Source organism: Centropristis striata, chromosome 7, assembly GCF_030273125.1.
Source record: "Centropristis striata isolate RG_2023a ecotype Rhode Island chromosome 7, C.striata_1.0, whole genome shotgun sequence".
NCBI lineage: Eukaryota > Metazoa > Chordata > Actinopteri > Perciformes > Serranidae > Centropristis > Centropristis striata.
In genome coordinates this window covers 22,165,152-22,192,465 of record NC_081523.1, presented here as the reverse complement: position 1 = coordinate 22,192,465, position 27,314 = coordinate 22,165,152, and the positions used below count along the sequence as shown (strand labels likewise).

Sequence of the window (27,314 nt, the reverse complement as noted above, 5' to 3'; positions counted from 1 at the left end):
AAATTTAATTTTACAGTCAAGATGATTGTGAAGTGGAAATATTGGATGCAGTTATCTGCTCCTCACTCCTCACCTCGCTCTTCCATTACACCCCTGTGCCATCGTAATAACAAGGTGAATGCCTTTCTGGATGGAAGGCCGAGTCCTTTTGTGACTTCTGTTAAGAACAAGCAGGATCAATGGAACAGTCTCTCATTTTCTTCCCCTCTGTCTCCCTCTGTCTTTCAATTCTTTCTTTCTGCTCCCCTCTCTCTTTCATCTGCCGACACCAAACCAATCATCTGCAATTAGACAACTGCACGAACTAAATCGAGAAGTGTTTGCGTTGTGTCGTAAGTGTTGAAAGGTCCTGAAAGGGCCTTTACATGTGTACTTTAGCCGAGGTTCAGTCAGAGTTCATGTCCTCTTGGCTAAACATATTTTCCCTCTGGACCAAAATCAACAAATGATCTTTCACTTGAGGAACATGCACACATATTAACACACACATCCGTGCAAGCATACGCACCCAACGGAGTATCACAGGTTTGCCTTTTAAGGTCCCAGTGCATTTCTAGTTTCTAGGTTGCTATGGTTTATCAGGCGAAGGAACATTGTCTGTGGATACGGAATTGAAAATATATCAGATGTATGAATTTCAACAGGGTGAGGTGAATAATGTAAATAGATCTGATTTGGGGTCATGAGCGAGACTGGGCCGAGCGAGGAACTCAGGCAGGCGGAAAAAAAATCAGGAAAGAGAAGGAGTTGAAGTGAGAAAATACAGAGAGAACAGAGTGGAAAAGAGGTAGAGACAAACAAGGATGATCTTTTCTACTCAGGTAGAGGAGGCTTTGACTTTGTAATGCATGCAGCTGTCAGCGGTGTGTAAGCGCCACAGTGTTGACAGTTCCTGTCAGAGTCTCTGCAGCTTTTGTTTCAGGCGTTTCTTTTTTGCATAAAAGGCTCACCATCTTTATAGTATTTTGTCACTGTGCATTCATCAATTGTCCATCCTTTAAGTCAAAATGTTGTCATTACAGTTTTGCAGTAACAATGACAGTCTCTCTCACAGTGTGTGCTGTTTTATCGGGAGATGCCCCGAGGTTTAGCCTTGAGAAGTGCGTATTGGCTTGCATGGTATTGCTATAAGTTCATACTGTGTTGCCCTTTATGTCAAAACAAAACAGGAGACAGAAGACAAGCATTGAAGAGTGAGGATCTTTTACCATACTAAACAAGAAAACATTTCATACGGGATCTTTATACATCTTGGATATACTGCGTAAGTAATCACTTTCCCAGTCTCCCGGGTCTCACCTTTGAGCGGTGGTATTTAGAGCAGCACACTGCTACGGCAGCACATTGAAAAGTTCCTCTTTCTATTGAATCTCACTTATTCAACTGGTTAGATGACTCGGATGGCTCTCTGCCTCTACCTGCCACTGAGCTCTTGCTCTCCTCCTTTTCTCTGTCTTTCTCTTTCACTCAGGTTATCTACCTCTCCCTGTCCTTCTTGCTTTCTGTCTGCAGCCACCGGTGCACAGATCAGAGAGGTGGCTGATGGGAGTTCATTGGGTACAGTGTGTATGTGTGTGCACGCAGAGCCAGTGTGCATAAGTGTAGTTTTGGGTGTGTGTTTGTCTCTCTCTGAGTGTGTGTGTGTGCACACAGCGATGTCACTGGGCTGTGTAATTGAAATGGAAATGAGCCAATCAGCGACTGCAGTGGTGTGCCACCTTACCCTGCATTCACTTCACTGTTCCAGCACTCCCAAACTCACTCTCTCTGTTTGTGACTCTGTGTTAGCGTGTGCAAGTGTCGTTATGTATCTGTGTGTGTGTGTGTGTGTGTGTGTGTGTGTGTGTATGAGCTGACAAAACTTGGCCCTTCAGTTTGAGCCCTGAGGGCCTGAGGAGGTGGTGTGAAAATGTAATCAGTTGGTAATAAAGATTATCTCCCTCTCTCTCACTCACTCACACACTCACCGACTAACACACACACACACACACACACACACACACACACACATTCACATGCACCCACCCTCTGTGTCCAGCTGATTTCCCTGGCTTTGTGTTGTGACCCACAGCTCGCCGGGACAGCTGTGGCATAACAAAGACATGTAATTATCACCATTTGACAATTACCCTACCATCCAACTTTGCTCCTTAATTACCTATTTTACTGCTCAGAGGCCTCCGCTGCCACTCTCAGCTGCTAGTCTTTACTCACAAGAATGGGAAAGATTGTTGCTCATGATGTTGCCATTAGTGTGTCGTAAAATAGGGAGGGATTGCGGTGGCGTGCATGTGTGTGGCATTGGTGGAGGAGTCAAGGCAACTCAGCGCCAACTCCATTTGGACGATGTCTTATGTGACTTGTACCAGCTATTCGCTCTCGTCTTAGGAACACACATAGGAATAAAGATGAAAGCTACCACTGTATGGACTGTACATAAACCTTAACATACAATTAATATGATTTGAAACATCCATTGAATCCCACTGAATTATGGACCATGGTTTTGGAGCCTGGAATTGACATTTTGATTGTCAACATCTTGGCATTTTTGAGCCAGAAGTCACCATATTTGGAGGGTGGTTACCAGCCCACCAAGGCCAGGTACTGCAGAGCAAATGCAAAGTCACCAGCTTATGCTAGTCCTAGCTAGCTAGCTAGGTTAACAACGTGTACAAGTAATTTAAGTCAACTGTGATATTATTTGCGATCCCTATAAAAAATGAACAAAGCTCCTTAGTGTCTTTTACTAGAAACAAATGCTAATATATTTTTAGGTAAGATGTTAGATGTTACATAAATGAAAAGCGTCCCCTGATCAATCACAAGGTAGCCATGCTCGAGAGATGACTCTGCTTTAACGACTGTTTGACTCTAAACTTACGAAAGAGCCCAAAAGCTTATGAGAAAATGTTTACTGACGGCTATATCCATTCGGTTTATACAGGCTTCAGCTGCACATTGCTGCCACCTTCTTTTGCACACAGTAACAGGTTTGGGGTGTCATTGTGTTAGAGCTCAACAGTAAGCAACACAAGTTTTATATTTATTTAAGAGTTAAGAAATTAGGAAATATTATTTTTAATTGGCCAATTTAATTATATTTTTAATCCATTATTTAAATGTAAATTAACTTGATCAACATATAACTGCATTTTAAAATGGATCAATTTATTCACTGATTATCATTAAACACTGACAGAGTGTATAATTATTCTGGAAGCATACTCCAGACATAATATATCGCTGACACAAACGCACGAAACAGCTAATTTTGATGCAGCTTTCATTTACATTTTCTTTTGTGCCCAGTGGATTAGTTGATCCTGCAGTATCTTTGCAATTACTCTCTTCTATTGACCCTCGTGTTACTGTACCGTCTCTCCTGCTAATATTTCACTGTTTGGAATTCTCTCTGACCGCAGCTTTGATTTACATTCCATTGGTGCAACCTCTTGGTGCTCCTGTGTCCTACACAGAGGCTGATGTATGTTTGAACAACACACGTCCATTTGGTGGTGAAGAACGGTTTCCTCTTTCTGCTGAAAAGCAGGGACTGTTTATAGAACAGCAGCAGCCGATTAAAGCTGCCATCGCAATAAACAAGACACCCGCCGCATCTAAAACTCCCACATTAGTCCCTTGATAACGGGGTTTTTATAAGGACAATAAACACAGCTTTCTACAAAATACAAGAAGTTTTCCAGGAGACATCTTGGTGGTAATCCCGCACTGAATAGACTTGGAAGAAAATTTACAGCTTTGGCTGCAAACACAGTCATGTCATACACATACAGTTTTCGTAGAATCTCCTTTAATGATAAATGCATGGTTGAATAACTCTCTGGATTCACTTGGAGCCTGGCAATACTATCTGCATTATTCAGACCTGCTGCCTCTTTTTTGTATTCCCTCACCTTCTTTTGGAAACAGGTCCCTTTCTCTCTCTCTCCCACCCTGTCTGCTTCTCACCCTCACTCTCTTTCTCACTCGGTGCCATTAGCAGCTTCTGGCTGTCTCATTGCTGTTCCTTTGCCAGTGTGCCAGGGAGCTCACTGAACTGATAACACAAACCTAATGTATGTGCGTGGGTGTGTAGGTGAACGCGTGGGGACGTGCGCTGGGTGTGTGTTTGTTGCATTTATGTGTGTGAGTGAGTGTGTTACATGTTACAAATGCCTGTCCTGTCCCTTTTATGTGCTCACTCACCCAAACATCCTCTGCTTCATTTGCAGTCAGGGCCATGAGCCACTATTCTGACTGCTGAGGCAGGGAGAGAAGGGCAGCTGAAACATCACACACACACACACACACACACACACACACACACACACACACACACACACACACACAGACATGCACATACATACACACTCATTCTTTTCTCTCTCTGTCTCTCTCACACACAGTACACATACACACATGCTGGGGCGAGCGGATGGGAGGATGTGACCATTAAGTCAGTGACATTTTAAAGCAGTGAGGGAGATGCATGGCTCTTCCTGGACCTCCACAGACATGTTTTAAATGAGATGTTACAGATGAGCTACTCCATGCCTTGGTTGTAAACACCCTCACATTGGTATTTACCCTACACGGGTAAACACAGAGAAGCAACATTTCATGCTAGCTCATACTCACATACACACACATGCACATAAATAAACACACCGAGCAGAACCAGCAGATACACATGATCACATTAATGAGAAATGGCTGTGGTTCGATTTGTCGCTTGATTGTAACATTAATCATTCCAAATAACAACATGAATTAAGTGACAAGTGAAGGCGCCAGAAGCAGATTTCGCTCAAATTGCTATCTGATCTTCAAAACAAGTGGTCTGGTTTGCATTGTGATTGTAATTCTGTGCAGTTTGTCTAGACGTTACCACAGATTGAAACAAACGCAGCCAAGCAGGATAAGCATTTTCATCGTTTAAACAGCGATTTGATCTCAGAAAATCCATTCTTTACAATCAGAACTCAAACATCACATTGAAATAACGAGCTGTAGATTTGAATAGAGAAAGCAAATAAGTGGGTGGAAAGTGAGTGACGGGGAAAGGAGGATAAAGGAAAGAACAGACATTTTTATACCATTGTGGAGAATAGTATTCTCAGCATCTGAAGATTCTACTGATATTTTTAGAGCAACTGTAAGAATGTAAGAACTCTCTGTCTCTCTCTGGTGAAGCTGATTTATGTACAACATCTTATGACATAATGTAGACATCTGTACATCAAAGCAAAAGAAAAGTCAAGTTAGTTTTATGTACTGTACATAGCCCATAATCGCTAGATTTACCTCAGGGGCTTTACAATCAGTACGGCACACAATACCATCATTGCCTTCGACAGGAAGAATCTAAAAATCATCTTGCAAAATAAAGTAAAGTGAGTGGGCCAATGGCACCTTCCCTACTTCCCACCCCCCTTCTTCCAACATCTTTGCTCAGACCACACCCATCTTCAAACTCTGGCTTCATTTTGATCTAAACTACACACTTGTAAAGTTTTGTTACAGCTTTTTGCACAGTTGTGATGCTTTTGCATTGACAAGTTCTGTTCAAATAGGGTTACAAAAGTAAGAAATTATAATGGTATGATAACAGTCTCAGGAAATAATAGTTTCCCAATAGTACAGTACACAGTTTTGCACAATGATTGTCAGTTACAATATCCCTTAATGTAATGGAAACAGCCTTTTTTTGGTTTGTTTGCGACAGTTGCTGTCTTCTAGACCACATTTTGACATGATCACACACACACACAATCACAAGGTCATGCTATTGTGGCCGGTAAATATGGTGGAAACCTCGGGAAGAGCAAAAGAAAAGGAATCCTTCTTCCATGACAGAAGGGCATGCAGTAGATGTTGTGTGTACAGAATAGACCAACATGTCAAATTATAGTTTGGGCAATCAGGATGACAAAGCAAAAGTAAAAGCTAAACTTTCTATTGCCACCAAATAGATGGGACCAGAGCCACACAACCTCCTCCCCACCGTGGGGACTTGGAAAGAGGGCTGAGTAGTGCTTGGCCAGAGAAAGAGGTCACGATGCTGCGGGTGTACTGCTTCAGTATGTTAATCCGAAGGCTCCAGAGTCCTCAGGATAAAATTATTTTAGCCTGTTATACGCTCTGCCCCTTGTGCGTTGTGGAGCTTTGAGGAGCCCTTCTTATAGACAGCAGTGGCAGTTTTCAATTAAAAGTTTTGTCAAAACTCTCGTCAGGTTGTGCTCTTACACCACTAAAGACTGGGTCTCAATTATAAACTCACACCACCTGGCTTCTGGGTGAAATGAGTCAGTGACACCAGCTGTGTGTGTACAACTTTGTGGTTCACATCACCCCTCTTAGAGTGCCTCAAGTGTGTGTGCTATATTGAGGGCATCCCTGCCAAGTTTACAGGTGTTCAATGTTTTCTCTGTGAGACCCCCTGTGACCTCGAGGTGAGGGTCACACCATCCTAGACCCAGACAGAAACTCACAACACAGGAATTGCTCTCTAATTTTGGTAGCTGAGAAAATTCCACAGGTGAGAGACCTTTTTTTGTGGGCAGCAGAGAGGAAATTGTGTGTGTGGATGTGAGCTTGTGACAGTGTGTGGCCTTTTGATGAATCTGCCTGTATGTATTGAAGCCCTCTGACCCTGTGTGGCCTGTTCTAGATCATTGCAGTTGTAAAGATGCCTCAGCGCACAGCCCTCAGAGACAGCCAGGCTCAGTATTTTTCCTGTCATGACATTTACTGTCTGGACCATCCTGTGTCCCCGTGATAATTTTGGTTGTCTGTCCTTATTTTTATGAAAAACATCCTCAAGGAAATGTGTCTTTTCTTTTCTTACGAGATCTAAAACTATTTTCTTGTAAGCACATTTTCTCATACTTGACTTTGCTATCATTGGGAAGGCAGATGTGTGTACGTGTGAGTAAATATATGCTGCAGTGATAGATTTATAGATAAACCACCCACCTAAATTTATTGAAGCCAGAAGATGAGAGCGCTGGTGCTTGTAAATTTCCAAACAGCACTGGAAGAGTGCTGAGAGATCAAACCTGCATTCTCTGCATATGTGCTTATTCCAAACAGCCTTTTATCTGTGATAATTGAAACAATGTTTATACAGAAACACACAGATCCATTAAGAGTGTCAAAATAACATCAAACTTATACCTATGCTTCTTATAAATATCAAATACTAAACCTTTTTCTGTCTTTTGTTTTACAACCAGGTTCCATCGTGGAGACTACCACATCGACGTGTGCATAAACGACTACCTGGATGTCTACTGTCCTCACTATGAAGACACGGTGCCTGAGGAGCGGACAGAGCGATACGTCCTCTACATGGTCAACTATGATGGCTACAGCACATGCGACCACACCGCCAAGGGCTTCAAACGCTGGGAGTGCAACAGGCCGCACTCCCCAAATGGACCGCTCAAGTTTTCGGAGAAGTTCCAGCTCTTCACTCCCTTCTCTTTGGGCTTTGAGTTCAGACCGGGCAGAGAATACTACTACATCTGTGAGTAGCTGTCATGATTTTTTTATGCATTTATGTCTTAGTAAGGTGTTGGGCCTTCTCTGATTTAAAGGTGCTGTACACGACATTCAGAACATTCATATAGCAGTAAACAATTATTCGTGCCGTCCTGAGCAGAGCATAAAGTCACACTGTTTCTTGTAATCAGAGCTTCTTTGTAATTTCTTTTGGCTCATTTGAATTTTCAAATTAGCCATGTGTAACTAATGAAATTACTTATTTTGACACAGCTTTTTTGACACACATTTTTAGCCAATAAGTATTAAACTAACAAGGTAACAAAAGGCGGACCTTTTTTGTTATTTTCTTAAAAGGAGGACAAATGAGAGTCCGGATTAAGGCTGCGCCTGCAGCCGAACAGGGCATTTAAAGGTCGGACTGTCCGGCCTAAAGCCGGACGGATGGCCACCCTAGCCCCCATTAACACTGTTAGCTCTATCAGCATTCTTGCCAATGTTAGCACTGTTGGCACTGCTAGCACTGTTAGCACCGTTTTAGCTTTTGTGTAATGCTGCTGCTACGCTGTAATTTCCCAGCTTGGGATAAATAAAGTATATCTATCTATCTATCTATCTATGTTTGCTTGTGAGGTCAGAGGTGAGAGCCTTGCGCAGCCAGTTCACCAAACTCTGATGAGACCCATGTGGATGCAATCTTGGCTCAGGCTGAATTGTGTTCTGAATGTCTTGTACAGCACCTTTAATTTATCACTCGTCTGTAGATACAACAGACTGCAGTAACCATGGTACTGTATCATGGAGCTGCAGTGACACTGATGAAGCTAATCTCAATATTATTTTCTTCTCAATATCAGAAGTAATAATATGCTCTGTGATATGTTTTCAAAACCTGCACAAAACCCCACGGAAAAATATGAAGCCAAATAACCCAACTTGACATGAATTACAAACCTGCATGGCCCTCTCCTGACCTTATGTTTTTCCTTTAATACAACAGAGCAAGAGAGATATAGACTCAAACACACACACTCCATTCCCTAACCCATGTTTTCACAACTTCACCACAGAGCTTTGAGAGCGGCATTACAGTGATCCTCGTAGACGCTTTCATGCTGTGCTTTCAGCCAAGCTTTTCACGCTGCTCTCATCACTCGTGGAGAACTCTTCCCTAAAATGGCAATGGAATTCATGGGGGAGTTAAATTGAGACAGTTTGAAAGTTATACCTCACTTCCCCTGCTGTACAATACCGTATCCCTCAATAAGGAAGGGCCCTCCTCTCTGCATTATGTTATGCTCTCATTCAGCTCGCGTTAGACGTTAAGTTGCCTGCTTCTTGGCATAGAAACTGAGCCTAACTGAGTTCATCTGAAGTTGAAGCCCCGGGGAAATTAAGTTTTATCAAAGCAAGGTGATAGAGTGGAACTGAGTTGAGTTTGTCCTCCCACCACAGACTATATGGAGGAGTTACTGTACTGTCAGTAGGTGCAGTCGCCGCCACTCGCTCAAAACACATTTGTCACAGGGATACGCTGATATTACAAAAAGGAAGCATGGTTATGTTCTCATTTCAGTGGTATTAGTGCAATATCACGCAGTGTAATGCATTATTGCTTCAGCTGTTGAAGGAAAAGTTTAAAGGCACTTTGTGGGCCAATGTCTGAGAAAAACTGTATAAATTCCTTCTCAGCAAGGGGGAGCCAGTTTTGACAGTTAACACCCTCCTGCTTAACGCTGCTGGTTATACTATAGTTGTATCTGTTTTTCTGTAAAGTTTGGCCTGTGGTGTTAATGCAGCTCTAGGTGGCTGTCAAACCCCTGTGTCTTTGTGTTTTCTCTATCTCTCAGAGACGGCGTTGAAAGAGTCGGGAGCGTAGCTGAGCTGAGCCCGACACGCTGAGATCTGTTTTCTAAATTGGCACCTTTTTATGAAGCAGTTAACCTGACAGCCAGCCAAGACTTCTGTCCCTTATTCATTTCATGTGTTTCCCTCTCTCTCCCTGCTCCGTTACATTTAAGAGTTAGAGACTGGAGTGAAAAATACAGAGTGCTTCCCTAATGTTTGCCGTTGTTACCATGGTGAATACGTGTTTTTGCTCACAAGCTAGTCCACAAAACAAATCATCCTTCTGGAGGCCTTTTAACCACCAGGTGTTTGGCCATTTTTCTGTTAAAAACTAACCAGATTTTCTTTTGCTTTTATAGCCAATTTGCATTGACAGTAATACTAAATGAGACGAAGGAAAAATGGAAGTCTCCAAAGTTGTGAGCGTAGATGGGGTTAGCTAAGGGTTATACAATTCATCCACTCCCTCAAGTCTCTATTTCTAACATATATTTTTTTTCCATTTCTGTTGAGAGATGCTTGTCCTAAGGGCTAGATTAAATTACACTGCGACCGACAGGGCTTCCATGGAACACATCCATTCTGCTGTAGCACGCCATATTGGTTTAGTGGCCCGCGGCTTCATTGGCTATTGAATGATTCTAGCGTATAGCCTCTCTGGCTAGTGTGGCGGATATTAAAGTCATCCACCATGAAGTCATCTGACATATGATTTCCCACTGCCATTGTGTCCAGTCTGAATGTCCATAAGTAGCAGCGGAGATGGCTCCTGATGGATTGGACAGTCTCTTTAGTGGACAGAATGTAGAGCTGAAAGAGGGAGATTGAGAGAGGGAGAGAGGTGGTTACATTACTACACCTGCCAATTTATGGGCAACATCTGTTTCTATCGCTACCATCATCATCATCATCACCAACAGGAGGGAGTCTTCTTTATACCCCAGCAATAGAAACATACAAGACCTTTCAGGTTGCATTGGGTTACATCAGTTTTAATCTCCTTTTATCTTAGAAATTCAGTGATAAATGCAACTTTCAAACTGAAGGATAAGTAAACATGCTAGAAAATTCAATCACAACAGGGAATTTTTCAAAAGAGTATAACCTAATTACTGGGGATTACTCAGGGATTACATTTTGGTTTAAGATACTATTATTATTAATATTCAGAAGTTAAGATGTAGAAAAAAGAAATTAAAAACATTGGCTCAGACTTGATTATCTCTAATCTTTTAAAAGTGTTAAACCGATTGCCACTGTACACTAGGAGCAGGTCTGCAACAACTTTTGGTCATATGAGTTGGAATAAACTTTTCAGGAAGATTTTTCAAGTCCTATTTCCCTGGTGTACTAGTCTATGTTTACATACACAGCTCATTTACTTAACACCACAATCGGTCCAACAGCAGGTTGAGTTTGTTTTATGGCTATTCCTTCATTCTCACAATAACTCTATTCAATTTATTCCTTTTATGATCCTCTCTCTTTTTTTCTGGACTGAGTGAAGCTCTTTGCTCTTCACTTGACATTTAACACTTAAGTTTTTTTTTACTTCTGTGTTAACATAACAGTCATTGCTTTCATAATCGAGTCAAGAAACATGGCGATCCAATTTGAGTCAATTTTCATTCTGTTACCTCGGACGGCACTTACAATTTTAAGCCAGACCCAAGACAGAAAACAGTGTCTGTGAGCAGGATCAATAAGTCTTTGCATGCTTGTTATTTCTGAAGCAAAGATAGTGTTGGGCAGTACTCAGGTTGCATATTTTTAAGACTTAGAAGTATTGGTTCTTCATTTTTGAGCATCAAAACTTGACTTGATACATACCACATGGCTACACTGCAGAAGCCAAACTGAGATCGCTGTTAGTTTATATATATGATAGTGATGGCAGTGATCAGTCAACATGTTCATGATGTCGCCTACTTGAAATCATCCCTTATAACTGGGGATCACCACTGGCAATGAGACCAAATCGAGACATAAGATTTTTGAAAATGGGCAAAGAGGTGGAAGGAGGGTGAGCTGAGGCGGGCTGAATTAAGTCTGGTTGCTAAAACATGGCACCTGTGACCACCTGTCACTCAAAGCAGCCATGCTCTTGATTACGTATAACTTTAGTCAGTTGTCATTAACAGGGAAATTAGCAATTAAGGCCAAAATTATTTTTCTACAAGGCTGTAAGCACTTTTATTTCTGCTGCAAAGTTGGGAATTTTAACATTAAGGTCTACAGGTATTGACTCACTTTTGGAGCCAGCCTCAAGTGGCCATTCAAGGAAGTACAATTTTTGCCATTTCCATGTTGACTTCATTTTTCACACCTTAAACACAAGGGATCATGTGTCCCAGTGTCAGTGTTGATTAATACATTTGATGAAATAGAAGTCTATCAGTTCTGTGAGGTGTGCGGGTGACAGGCATCAAAAATTATTTTTTAAAAACGCTTGACTCTGAGCCCTGCACCTGCAATCGCACTAGCTCTTATGCAATGAAGTTACTAAAAGTGAAGATATCATTTTTGAATGAACTATAGTAAAAATATATTAGTTTAATACTCTTTAGGGCCTACAAAGTGGGGGAGTCAAATATTCCTTTTAGCCTTGCATGCTCTGGTGAACAACCTGAATTAATCTTTTTTTTTTCCATAGAGATCATTAAATATTAATGTCATCATCATCTACTGCACATAGAAATATTTAAGTACCTAAGGCCAAATGTCTAAATAATAAATATCCAAAAGTAATTAGTGACTGATTACTTTAATTTTTAAATATTTAGTAACTTTTACTATTTTTCTTATTGACATAATGTCTGTAATAAGTCAAAATTTATAATAAATCCATGTGGACATTACACCACAAACAGTGCCTACAACTAGCTTTAACACAGCAGAGACATTTCTACTGTATGAGGAATGATAATATCTGCAGTTCAGCACAAGACACATGGTCAGACTTTGCCCTTGCAGCCCATTTGCCTACATTGTGTGAGTGCGTAGTGTAGCGTAGCTAACAGAGAAAATCTTATGCATCATTACTCACCGAAGCTGGCTATACTGCACACCTGCACTAAACAGAAATGTCAATGTGTCCCGAGGCAGAGGCCACTATCCATGAGCACATGAGGCAGAGGTTAGCCATAGTTAACTGCGAATGAGCCCATGCACTTGAGACATAACAGTACATCATGTTTGGGAATTCACAAAATGTATTTTTTCATTGGTTTTACAGCACTGCCTCAATAAGTGCAGCCTTAATGAAGACAGAATAATAATTCACAATCAATATTTCACTGATTTCACTCAAGTATTCATTTTGAGTAACCAATGTCTGACTACACATGCTACAGCAGAGCTTATATATATAAACAGTGCTCATATACACAGTATAAGAATATTAATCTTTTCCTCATCTCTAATAACTTTCTGTAGCCAAATGACCTGAGGGAATGGGGGATGAAAAATCTGCCCTCAGTGACGTGATTGATTAGCTTTCTTGTTTGTAGATGAAAATTAAGCTGTCAAATCATATTCCTGGAGAGAAAATGCCCGTTAATGGTGTTTTCGCCCTACGAGTTCGATGCGGGTCGAGGGTTGATTTGTTGTATCTCTGATAAAATTAGAGAGAGGAGACAGGGTTCTGCTGTCATCTGCTTCAACAACAGAAACAGCTTAATCAACGCTAGCAGGACGAAGGGAATTTACTCAAATGGAGGTCATAATTCTTCATTTTTGTTAGTGCCAGCCTCTCTTCTCTGGCAGGTAATTGAAGACAAGATGGAAGCTGGAGTCAGTCAGGAGCCTGATCTTTGTGGGGACAATACCCAGCTGTGTTTCTTTACAGTTCACCACAAGACATAGAGAGAGAAAATTAACAGAGGAATACATTAAAGATGTAAAATGTAGCAGACAGTAATGTGATGCTGGCCATATATGCTAGCGATTCAGCAAAATGTAGTATTACTGTGGCAGCAAAGTGAGTTAGAGCTCCAAAGTGTCTGCCTCTGTGACAGACAGAAGGGATAAGCGGACAGTTGGAGCACTTCTCGGGTCAGAGTTCACAGTGCATTCATGGTTTAAGTGAAACCCATCTCGCAGAACGCTGATGCAAGCACATTTGTCTAATATGGGCACAATCCACAATCTCGTATTTGAGTGATTTTAATCTGAAAAGGGCAGCAATCCAATATCAGTGGCAGCTCACTGCGAGAGATGAGTGAGCAGAGTTATGGTGTTTTTAGGCGTGTAAGATGTGTGGAAAATAGGAAAACCACTTGGTGTGATCATGCAGTGGCAGATTGGCGGCAGAACAGATGTCATTTTCTTGCCGTCTGACTCGTTCACCTGCATAGTGCTGGTGCAGCTTCTCACAGAAAACACAATCAATAACACCTTTGCCTCTCACTTGTGGATGGAGTTATTTTATAGATATTTCTGGGTTCTGACACTGCGAGAAAGACGGATATTACAGCAACACAGAGACCTTAGGAGAGTCTGTGGCTGCAAATGAACACTTGCTGAAAAAGGACAGAAAACCCATGAGGGTGGGCGATGAGTCTACCCATGTTAGATTACAAAATGAAAAAACATTTGGTGTGGCTTCAATCACTCTGCAGAAGCCCATAGGCAAATATGCAAAATGCAACAAAAGACTAAGATTGATCGTAAATACCACACAAGAAAACCTTTTGATATTCATGAGGCTTTTTCACAAGATCTTATAAGGTCTTCACTTTAATCAACTTTACTAGACTGCTACATGCACACACAAAGCTCAAACAGATTCTCCAAGACATGGGCTATATCTGTCTTCTGATTGATCATAAATCCTGTGATGCACCATGCTACTCAAACAGCTCTCAAGAGGGAAAAAAAAGAGTAGAGATGGCAGCAGCAGAAGCAGGAAAATGGCATTAATGGACAAATGAAATAGAGACGGGGGATAGTGTATGCAGTCTGTATTTTGTTAGAGCTATGGGAGGTCTGCTAATAATGATAAAGAGCCGGTGCTGTTCCATTTGTGGTACCAGGACGGAGCATGCATGTGGACACCATCATAACTCAACCCTTTCATTCATTCACATGAAAAATCAACCCTGTCATCAGGACTCAGAAATGATCCGACAACATGGAGTAATGTGACGGAAAGCTACACACACACTCGCATGGATACACATGTACAATATGCATACACATGCATGAACACACATACATAAAAGCGACACTGTCTGGAATGCATTATTATAATCCTGATGGATAGATCGACATTCCGCCACCTCTGCCTCCCCGGGTTGCTGCATCATTTCTTGTCTCCCCATTTTATCTCATCTGTCTATGGATATAGGACAGTATTACCAAACCAACCATCCCAGGGTTTATTTTGCACCATATTTCTGATTATTTATTTATTTTATTTCACATGCATGCTTGACATGTACAGGTTGGTGAATAATCAATCAGTTTCATACTTGCAGAAGTATTTGGCATTCTCCGTGGAAAATGTCACGTTCAAATGAATGGATGGAATGTTCAGAATTCAGATGTTTCCTGTTTTTAAAAAATACATTTTCAACTTTTATCTACTCAGTCACATTTTCAGATAGACAGATATAGGGCATTTTAAAGTTTTTGTCATTTGGGTATTATTCACCTGGGAAATCCCATTGAGTTTTTCAAATATTTTTTTTAAGCTCAGTAAAAAAACGTTGTCAGATTTTTTATAGTGCATACACAAACAAATATTCTAAATAAGAGAGTGAGATTAAAGTGTAGAGCATCTTCTAATTACCTTTGCCATTTTCACTCGTAGAAAACCTTGTGCTCTTTAGAAGCAAAATTAATTCAAACCTTCCACATCTTTCATACAATATGGGTATTATTCAACCTTTAATGCAGTTTACCATCAGCTTTTCAACATCGAGCATTCACACATGAACATTTTTCAGAAATTGCCTTCTCTAGTTGAAGTTTCAAGAGTCCCCTTTCAAAAATAAACTGAAAACAGTCAACCAGCGACATACCCCATTGGCCAGACTTTACTAATAATAGACCATGAGCTAAGTCACCGCGCACTTGTTGACAGCCCAGAGAAAGCAAGGCGAGAGAGAAAAGTCTCTAATCAAGTTACTTTTAGTTTGACCGCCAATAAAGTAGTCATCACTTTGTCTGCCGAGAAACCGAAAGGCTGTGAAAAGCCAAAAGATCAGAGGAAAAGTAGGGCAGGCGAGGGCTGTGATTTAGAGGGCACTAGGTTCCTCTCAGCCTAATGTGATTCATGCTTCTAACAGCCGTCTTCAGGAGCTGATTATGATTCACTATCACAAAGACAAGGACATTTTATCCTTGGCCATTAAACCATTAACACATATTTTATTAACCCAGTGCATTGGTCATTATTTTTAATTGGTTAATGTTCATTTATTCATTCTTTTCCATTCTTTCTCTAACACAATACACACATTTGTGAGTGCACATGTGCACACCGTTTTTCTCATTTAGTCAGTGGGTGGGCACTCTGGCCAAAACAATAATATAATGATTCTATGGGAAACACTAAGTGCAGTAATGAAACATTATTATGTACACTGATTTATTATTGTGTGGCTCACTTAAAAAGCTGAACTCCACCTTAAATTAATAAATCGCCAAGTTTATTGTACTTTGGTAATTTGAGTGTAAAGACATGAATTACGTGATGAAATCATCATTTTAAACTTTCAGTCACTTTGATTTTCAAGAAAATATAGTAATTTATGATTATTGTTATGTGATGTTTCACAATTATGATGTTTGAAGTAGATTGACCAATCAGCGAAAGGAAACTCTGCATTGATATACAATAGTGTGAAGAAACTGGTGCAATGTTTAATTAGGCACTATCGATTTTAATTCACTTTTTCACCCAGTGCTCTCTCCCCCTTTTCACTCGTTTCTCTCACTCTTTCCCTCATTGCTTGTGACCTCGTCACCTCGGAGCGATCGGCATGAGGAATGACTTTGGTTCTCTTCTGGCAGAGGTTGAAAGATGCCAGGAAAGAGCAAAAGGCCAGCTATCACCAGGGGGGGAGAGTTTATGTTCCCTCGGCTGCATGAATCCAAGTCCTCCTCTTTCACTGCTCCTCCCTGCTCCCTCAGTCCCTCCTATTGTGAGTTCGCTGTCGTAGCATCTGGTTAATGGGTCTCTTCAGTAGATAGTCTCTTCCATCTTCTTACACACGCACATTTTGTGTTTTGGCATTGAAACACACATACAGATAGTTTCTATGCGCTGGTCTGCAGTTTTGATTCTTTCAATTACTTTTTCTCTCTTTCTACGATGTCTTGGTAGAAAAGTATGCTTTGTAACTGGTTGAATGGAGAAGGACATTTTGTGAAGGACGAGTAATTTAGAGTGTGTACTACATTTCATTTCATATGGGTTTGTACCATACTGTTTGTGTGCTATCTTAGGCATTAAAGAGATTCTTTTGGACAATGTAGCAGATATTACCTATTGTAGGGGTCACATAAATATTCTCTCCCCCTTTTTCTGTCTAAAACTCCCTCTTGTCTCTTGAATTCAAGGCTTTCTCCCTCATATTTGGTTTGACATTGTCCTGTTTTGACTGATTCCACACCGTGAAACCGAAGGACGAACGTTAATGAATCCCAGCAGTGATTTCTGTCCGCGGAATATAAGAAATGTATTCTGGCGGCAAACTGGCTAATTAACTAGATGGAGACGTGGGTGGAAGATGGCACAAAGGTTCTAGGAAAGTAACACTGCGTGTGTTTGTTTTTGTGTGTCCTCTCTTTTGGACATCAGTTTATGTAAACTCAGACTCCTGGACTCCAGGACCTAAACTCTGACGGGTTTGTACGATGTAAGCCACATGAGTAATCTTAGTGAATCAAATGCAAGGCCAGCGGCCTTTTTTTTCAGAGAGCTGGCAGAACTAGCTCGATAGGAATGCTCAGCGCTGGACACAACATTACAGGGCATTCTGTTTAACCCGCCCCATCCTAACAAATAAGCAGGGATCAAAGGATTAGAGCACCATTATTAAAGCCAGCTGGAGACCTGACGCCGACTGGAGGCATGCTAACATGATGCTATTAATGTTACATGTTCACATGATGGCATACAAGTCTATGAAAGGCTTGGCTTTGCTGAAAAATACTATTTTATATAATCATATCATCTTAACAGTGTGTTGTCATAGTATGTTTAGATTTTGATGCCGTTTGGGACAAGTAGTCTCTGCAGATTATTTACTGATGTTGCACTGGACCACTACAAACAAGAACATCTCATACATAGTTGTCAAAAGAGGGAACTTGAAACTTTCCCTCTACAAATGATTTTCAAACATTTGTGCCACATTGCTTGCTAATCTGCAATATTGCATTAAGCCTTGTGGTTGTGGTGATACTGACACATATACACATCTTGGCGATGATTCACTGACCCCAGATGTCATGCAAAAAAAAAAGAAACAAAGTAATCTTCCAACAGTTTGATTGACTCGCCCTGCAGTATTCTTTTACAGCTGAGCCATTACGCCTCCTAAATGATGGATAAGAAATCAATATCCCACCGTGATATTATCTGCAGTATTTAGCCAGCGTAAACTTTGCTTTTAGCTTCCCATCACTACAGACACATGGTTTTATGTCCTCATGTCTGGAATGTGCTGTTGAATCTTTCATTGAAAGGCAAGGGAAATGTGTTTTCCAGATAACATTACAGTTGCAATAAAGCTTGGCTTGGGCTGTGATTGAAACAATACTGTGCCTAAGCCGCACTGAGCCCACCTGTTTGTTCTTCCGTAATTGGATTCTGCTTCATTCCATTTGCCTTAATGCTGATGCATAATGCAGTGTACTGAGGGGACCAGCCATTACTAGCCAGGGGACAAGGCTTGGAGGAGTAACCCGACCTCGCCCCCCACCAACCTCCCCCTCCCGTCTCTGGGACATCTTTTCAGGGCCTCTGTCCTTCAAAGCAGCCACTTGCTCAGGCTGGATGGATGGATGGTTGAAGCTGCTGGCCTGATGAGAACCAGAATAGCAGGTGTTGATGTTACGGCCTACAAGAACAATAAGCTGGCCCTCAGCAGCATGTTAATCCAAAATAAACAGGCACTGGCATGGACGGTTTTGGGCCCCGGGTGGAGGGATCCTCATCAAACACACGAGTATGAAGAGCTGCTACCAAGAAAGGAATGTAGCGCCAAAGCTTAATCTTTCCTTTGTAGTCAAGAATGTACAGCAACACACCTCAGTCATCTGCAGCATGCCAACACAATGGCCACATTCAAGCTCAGTTGAGCTAATGTAGTTGACTTTTCTCACATTAGCATTGTCATATAATGTATTTATAAACAAGCATAGACAGAGGAGTATTTAGCTTTATACTTGCTGTAAACTGCTCAGAGACTGTCCAAAAATAATGGACCCAGTCACTGTCAGTCACCCATTGGTTTGTGGACTCCAATTTGGAAGCCAATATATGGCATTTTGACTGTAGCCATCTTGTTTTTATGCAACCAGTGCATGTGCAAAATATATCAGGGAAAGTAATCAGAGCTAGCTAGTTAACAAGGGGCATCCATGACAACACACAGTGAAAAAGGGTCAAAGTTCTAAACACACAGTGTGCCGTGGCAGCTACCTGTCAATCACAAGGTAGCCACGCCCTAAAGCATAATCTGCTTTATTTTCCAGGTTATTCTATATGGGACCATTACTTGCAAAATTATATTGTTAGAATGATTGAAGAAGACCTTAAACTAGCAATTGAGACAATAAAGGCCTCCTTTCTTCCATCTTCCTTAAAAAAGAAGTAGAAAAAAGAGACAATCAAACATACAGAACAAAACAAAACAAAAATAGTAGCAGCATAGCACTCTTGCACCTTATGTCTATGACTCTCCTTGTGTAGGAGGTGGAGAGCGCATTATGTCCTAATCTATAAACATCACAACAGCTTCACTAACTGTCATCATGACAGAGACTCCCACATGCTTTTTACCATTTTCATCGGGACCATACTTCTGTCATGATCAGCTGCCTTTCCTAAGTGGTTGGTGTCGATGGCTGTGACTAAGCTCTGCCCACAACAATGATGAAGATAAGACATCTGGAGATGGCGTATGTGTGTGTGCTTGGCCATGTATGTGCACATACTTAATATGGGTGCATTAAGACGTGGTGGAAAAGAGAGCTGGTGCAATAAGAGGAGTGACATAAATTGTGTGGGTACTGGTGTATATGACTGAGTGGGTGAGCGGCTGTGGTCAAGGTTCATTAGCATGTCATCGACTGCCTCCACACCGAAATAATAAGGCCCTCTCTCTCTTTATTCCTTCCACTTTCTTTTTCCCTCTGCATCTACTGAATATGAACTGAGCAGTGAAAAAGGGTGTCTGATCTCAAGTCACCTCTCTTGCACACTGACACATAACTAAGAAGAAGCTGATGAAGCGACAACATTAAATGGCAACAGCAAGGTCTACAGGGGTCTACAGAGAGAGCTTGATGAGCTGCAGAGAAGACTTTGCAAAATAAAAGTGATTGAAAGAGAACGCATTTGATGAAAAACTTGCATCTTGATAAAAAATTGCATCTTGATCCCAGGGTGAATTGGAAGAAGAGAGCGTGCAAGAAAGGAATAGATTTCCATCTCTTCTGACCCTTTTCCATAGTTATTAGTCAATAATTCTCTTAATGAACATATCCACTGGCTTCAGAGACAGCTCACTGCTTTTTCCACTGCGTCAACATGAAATAGATGCTGGGACATTGATTGCAGCGATGTGTACAGAGACATTTTTGAATGTAAAATACTCTGCAGACTGGGAGAGATCAGATACATGTAAATACTGTTATTTAGGAGGACATGGAGCAACACTTTCAAACAGCTATTAAAATCTGTATCTTGTGTGCATGTGCGCACAAATTCGTTGGCGTGTGCACTGTAAAATATGAAGAAGGCGAGTCAGTTGAGCTTTGATAAATGGATATGGCCACACTGACAGACAAGTAGAGGGGGTGACACAGCTGAGGAAGAAGGAAGGGAAAGGAGGGGTTAGGTAAAGGTTCACTAGAGAGAAGTTGACAGATCCCAAATGGTAGCATTTGGAAATGCTCTGCTTCATTGCATCAGCTGTGGAATGATCCACAGAAGATGTAAAATTATGCCTGAAGATAACTTAACGGATGATATGGTCCCAGTGGAACTGAGGGTTAATAGTAGAAATGAAAACGAGTTTAAGGTTTTAAGTAGGCTTGGGCAGTATCAAGGGATAATACTATACCAGGGTACTTAGATACCCCGATGGTATGATTTTCAATACCAGCGAAACACAGGCATAGCCTACCTTGTTGTTGGAGAGATGCTTTATTGAGGTGATGTATTACAGTGCACAGCACACGCCACCAGAGGTCCAAACACGATGTGCTTATCATTTTTCCAACCCGGTTTAGAAGAAACAATACCCACTTCTGTATGAAAGATGCCTGAACACAGCCTCAATGACTGCATTGGTATAATTATTGTTTACTGACTAGTTAGCTAACTAGATTGTCCATCTCTGGCGCTGCCATCCACTCTCCACTCAGCAAAGTTATGTTATGTTAGTCTCCTAGCGACATGGCCACTGCTCGGCTTATTTTTAGCAACAGTGTAGCATAAAAGCTAGCTAACTGGCTGTCTTACTAGCTAGCTAGCTTGCTTATTTTACCATGTTGTCATGCTACATTGGGGACAGAAAATGAGCCAAAATAAAGATGTCACTCATCCGGTGATATGTGATTTCCTATGCCGCAAGAAGAGTATGTGGATGAAGCATTAAGTCTTTAAAACTCATTTAGCAGCTGGATAGAAAGCCAGCTAGCTTTTTAATTCCACTGCTTTACTGAAAGACTGAGGTCTGCTGGGCTCTGTTCATCTGCGTTGTGTTCTGCTCAAACTGCAATGACAGAGTCGGTTGGAAATCTGCAAAGTTTACCTATAAGTATTTAAACACAGCAAGACTTGTCTAAGTGGCTGACTGCATATTAAACACACAACACTATAGGTTAGACAATGTTAGGCATGCGACAATGACTTCTACAACCAGCAGCTTATTTTTATTGTTGTTGCAAATACCATCATATACTGTCCCCAAGTGAAATGATGGTAAGGTATGACTTTCAATAAATGAATATCGCCCAAGCCTAGTGAATAGCATCATTATGGTAATGATGGAAAAAGCATGGAATATTTTCCATTTAATATGAGGCCCTGGCACAAGACAACAGCATTATATTTTTAAACTACTGCACTTTCTCCAGCATGATGGATGCACGCATTACGCACAAACCATGCTCCATCTGACATGTGTTTGACCCCTATCCTTGTCTACAGGAGACAGCACCTGGTGCCTCACCACAACACCATTAGCGGTCAACCACACACACACACACACACACACACACACACACACACACACACATGCATGGCACACATGCACACACTCTCACACACGCTCTCCACATGAGATATTTTTAGGGGTTGTGATACAACCACCATGGTAGCTAACGCTCAGAGATTCACACCCCATGGGCTTGACAGGAAGGGATCCATTTCCTGACAGCAACCGCAAACCATCCGCACATGCAGCACATACATCCTCAGTCTGTGAACTTTGTGTCCCTCGAAGAGCATAGAGCTTTTTTAGAGAGGAAAATACATAAACGCATACATGTCAAGCATTAGCACAACATGATATATTCCAGTTTTGAGTGTTTTAGAGGATGCAAATTCCTTGATCCTTATTAAGCTGCTGCCAGTTGTAGAATCTAAAATGCTACAATTAAACTTGGAGCAAAGCACTTCACTTTCCCCAGAGACATTTCTCTAGCACATCTGTAAATACTTTCTGTCTATAATTTCACAAGAACCATGACTAACCCTATAAAATCCACTTAAGAGTCAACATTAACCATCTGAGTCTTTTTATTTTTTCCAGAATAAACTACCTCAGTTCTGACTGTTTTCCATAGGGAATAAAATATCTTCATTTTTAAAAACATACATATACAGACGTTTTATGTGAGAGTTTGTTTGTTAAGTACACACTGTGTGTAGCATTATATTAACACCCTCTTTACCTTTGTCTTTTGCATTTTTCAGCCTCCACCATTGCTGAGAACGGGAGGAAAACATGCCTGAAGCTCAAAGTTTTCGTCCGACCATCAAGTAAGTGTTTGCATTCAGCACAAGGCTTTGTAATAGAGCTTGTTGAAGTACACATTTGGATTGAAAATCAAAACAGTTTATGTCTACTTCTCTGGTTACCTCACTTCCTCCTCAATTGCCTTTTGCTCACTGTCCAACATACCACTTTCATTATCATACAAATTCTTTACTTGCTAAGAAAAATGTTTTTTTTTTTTTTTGTGAAACATGAAAAGGATGACAGATGATCACATCAAATCCAGGTCACTTCATACCTCATCTGAATGTTGCCATGAGCTTTGTTGCTGTCAGGGCTGAGGGGCGGGCTTCAAATGTCACTAACCTATTTGGCATAAACCTCTAATGATCTCTTATTCTCCCTATTTTCTGTTATAGCCAGCTGTGTGAAAACTATAGGCGTACATGACCGCGTTTTTGACGTAAACGACAAAGTAGACAATACATTAGAACCACGAGGTTAGTATGGGTTCCTGCTTTTTTGATTCTCTTCATACATCTGTACATGTGTCTCATGTTCTGTGCCTGTTCCCTGAATGTTGTCATGCTATTGTTGTATATTACAGTATACTGAAGGATTTTACTGCATGTTGATATATATTTGTATATACACTGCATATTTAGTGTATATATAATTAAATTACTATATATCAGATTCTTGAATGTGGTATTCTCATAGATGTGCATGTTTCACTTTCTCTCACTGTTTTCAAACCTTTTCACTTATTCAACACTGACTGTCCTATTGCATGTGATGCTTCATGTCATCAAGTCTTGATTTTCTACCCTGATACATCAGTAACTTGAGTGCTTTAATTAATCTGACCAGCGAAGAAAAAGAGAGATATACATAGTACATATACATTTACACGGCAGCAATACATTTGGTGATTTTTTAATTTTCTGTTTCACTGTTCACTGAGCTGCTGTTTGGCTCTGTAGCGCAGCATAGATTATTTTCTGTGCTCAGAATGCACAGCATTTTTATGTCTTCATACATGAGTGTAACCCAGTCACTGAACTGAAACACTCCACATCACCCACAAGCTGCTCATTCCCAGCAGCGGCTCACCCTAAGATCTGAAACAACACAAAGGCCACCATATATATATATATATATATATATATATATATATATATGCCAACCTGTCAAATATAAGACATTCCAAAAAATGTCTTTATGGAGATTATTCATTTGAAAATGAGCTCTATTACAGTCTGAAATTGATCACTGAGCAGATCAGAGTTTATCACAAAATGGGACACACACACACATACACATATATAAGGCCAGATCCTAGGACATTTGTGATGCCCATCTGCCTCTCCTCCTGCCTGATTTCTATCTCCCTATTTGCCTGCATCTCTGATGGCTGCCTCTCACCTTGCATGCTCCTTTTGGCTCATTCCCTTATTACACTCTCCAGAGGAGGGAAATTAAAACATTCATCCGTCATCTACTGTTGCCATATCCCTCCACGCCCACACACACACACACACACACACACACACACACACACACACACACACACACACACACACACATACACTGGTATAGTTATGTAACTGCTCGGTCCTCTGCTCTGTCTATCTGTCCTTTGCTGTGCATGCTTCAGCTACTTTCCCGTGGTGCAGAGGGCACATGGCTGCACACAGATACTGATGCCACAGACAGACAGACAGACGACAGACAGACAGACAGACAGACAGACAGACAGACAGACAGACAGACAGACAGAGGCACATGACCTGGGAGTTGAATTAAAAATGTTTTGAAGATTTGAAGCATGACATAGCAACCCAAGTTCATGTGGCAACTCAGACTTCACTATTACAACTTTATCAAATTAATGAACACGAAGCCCAGACATCCAAGTTAAATGTTTGCTATGTCAGAAATAATTTGGCAAAAAACTCAACAACAATTGAAAGTATAAAAACTTGTTTGCACAGTTGAGGAAGTTTTTATTTATTTATATTTAGTCATTTCTATCCAGCTCTAATGCAATAAGTCAAAATGTGAACAAAAATTCAGGAATGGAAACAGCTATTAATCTGCTGATTATTATTATTGTTATTCATTTTTACATATATCTATCTGCTTTCTAAACTACTTTATCTATTTACCTTCTTTAAAAGCACTTTATCATATGGAAACACATTGATTGCATAATGTTGTCTTTTGTCTGTGGTGCAATGTTTGCGAAAGAGCAGTTTGTACCATAAATACTAACTCTTCATTTCTTTGTGTTATCCTTCAGACGATACCAGCCATGAACCGGCTGAGCCTTCCCGAAGTGACGAAACGAATGCTGCACCGCACCTGCAGAAAACAAGTCCACTCCTGGCTTTGTTGCTGGTCTGCCTATCAGCACTCTTCACTTTATAGCGCCTCCCTCTGTCCCGGAGGGCATTTACACCTAGCGTGGCCTGAATCTGCCCGAGGCTGCAGGGAAGGGGCGGGATTTGGGTGGAGCTTGTTTGCTTGATTGGGCATCAGAGCAGGCTTCTCAAGGAACCCTCTATTTTTTTCAGAAATATATTTAAGTGGTCTTTCTCCGTCTGTGAGTGAAAAAAGTTGATGTTGGAAGTGGGAGAGACAGTATCCCCCTCTTAAACCTTCAACTAAGATGCCAAATCCCGTTTTTTGACACTTAGTGATTCTTATTTTCCGGTGACTTTTGACATCCCTTTACATCATGTTTATGTCATTGCAGCACTGATTTTTACCCACATACACATACACAACACACACACACAGACAGACACATGCTTAGAGAGTCAGATACATAAACATGACGTTAACAGTCAATAGCAGTAGGATTTTTTTTACAGTTGCATAAAGTAGCAGCAGTACACAGTAGGAAAGTGAAGATTCTAGGTCTTAGAAAGAACTGTACATACATGAATAAATAGTCATCCCGAGACCTCTCAAGAAGCCTTTCGAAAACTGTTTCGATTAAGTTCTGCAAGGTCATAAGGAGCAGGTATTTGCGGCTCCATTTTACTCGAAAGTGCAGCTGAAAGATGCAGGGAAATAAGAGTAATAGCAGTAGTCAGACTGTAAAACACAGCACTGAGGAAATCGTACATGGCATGCACCTTAGCCCGCTGGTCTTCAGACTGTCCTGGTTTATAGATAGCGCCCAATTTCCTCTTGAATACAAAGTGTGTGTATAGGTGGATAGGGCTTGAGCGAGTGAGTGTAAAACCTTTGGAGCAACAAGGCATCTTTTTCTTTTCCTCCTTTGTGCAGAGTATGCCAGTCTCTGGCTCAATAAAACACCTCTCAAACACATTTGGTTCACCATGACTCACACAACAGCTAAATTGAAACTTTCTCACCAGATACTTTGCAGACTGCTGTTAAGTTCGAGGATCAATATCTTTTGAATGTTGATCACACAATTTCACGGCAACAGTCACAGTCATTTTATGCAATGTTTACTGAGCAGGGCTGCAATTGTTCTCTCTGTTCCGTTTGAGTATTAGTCAATATTAACACTCCCAAAAGCATTTGCATCCACAGTGTATTGATTGTTAAAGTGATTGTTTAAAAGTGATTCACAGCTAAATTGCAGAATTCATTTGTCTTTTTTAAATTATTAAGTTACTACTCAGATTTACTCTGCCAATTGTGTCTCCAAACATTGCCTCCTACAATGGAGACACTGAAAACTTTATATTTTTGTACAATCTGAAATCCACTTAAATTAGAACAGATGTCATGGAAAAAGTGTTTTAAAAGACACTTGAATTCACAGAACCTTTTCTCACGTCGATGCCACCTAAAACACAGCTTTGACTCATCAAATATTAGTTAGCTGGTTATCGCAGTTTATAGTTTATAGTTTAGTTTATTGCAGCAGTCAGTGCAGCATTTACAGGACTGATGTATAGTTGCAATTAGTTGAAAACACAATGCGAGTAGAGAAGTATCCGTTTAATGTGAGGCAATGCACGGCTCTATTTAGTCTGGCCAGGTTTATGTTAGCACTTAGATGAAAAGGAATTCACTGTGTTATAATGATATTCAGAGTCCTTCAGCTCCCGCCGATGCACATGGTGAGTGAGCATAATGAAAGCTATTATGTCTTTTTTTCAAACGAAAGAGAATTGTTTCTTTGCTTTCATAGAAATATGGACAGATAGAGAAATTAACTCCTTCCTTTTAGAGACTGTTTTTTGTTTGAGAAATGGGCCACCAATTTGGTTTGTAAAGACACATGGAAAGAGAGAAATAGAGCAAGAAAAGGAGCGCAGGAGCAATTGCATGTCCACCTTGGGCTCCTAGTGTTACAGGTTTAAGTGACTCTTTAATGAGGTTCAAAATGACAGGCATGTGGACCCCATGTTGTGGCAAGGGGAGTTATTCCTGGTATTAAAAATAGATGGTGGAAGGCTTGGGGGGTCTCGGGAGGGGGGGTGTAGATTTCAACCGTGGGGGGGGTGTGGGGGGGGGGTTTAAAGCACCGATGACCTTGCAGTTTGAGAGAATTTGTTCGCGAAGGAGACGGAGAATTAAAGGGAGAGACGCACACACAGGGAAAGATAGAAAGACACGGGAGGTAGCCAAAGGTAGTGTGACTAGAGTGCCTAACTAAACAAAAAAAGTAAAAATCCATGCAACACTACTGAAAAATACACCCAATTCAATTACAGTCCTATTGTTCAGTATCATTCTGTCTCAAAAAGGTATGCACTGTTTCGTTTGCTTTCATTTCTTTTTTGTGGCTGC

The 27,314-nt window shown here is 40.9% G+C and overlaps 1 protein-coding gene across 1 annotated transcript in view; it reads left to right on the top strand.

Moving 5' to 3' along the window:
• The window catches only part of efna5b (ephrin-A5b), a 104,182-nt gene extending 77,183 nt beyond the window's left edge, over positions 1 to 26,999 (top strand). The window contains exons 2-5 of the mRNA XM_059337654.1: positions 7,239 to 7,531; positions 22,514 to 22,579; positions 22,955 to 23,035; positions 24,838 to 26,999. Of these exons, the coding sequence (XP_059193637.1) occupies positions 7,239 to 7,531; positions 22,514 to 22,579; positions 22,955 to 23,035; positions 24,838 to 24,965 (568 nt within the window). The 3' untranslated portion in view covers positions 24,966 to 26,999. The remainder of the gene's footprint in view (positions 1 to 7,238; positions 7,532 to 22,513; positions 22,580 to 22,954; positions 23,036 to 24,837) is intronic.
• Positions 27,000 to 27,314: the final 315 nt, after the last annotated feature.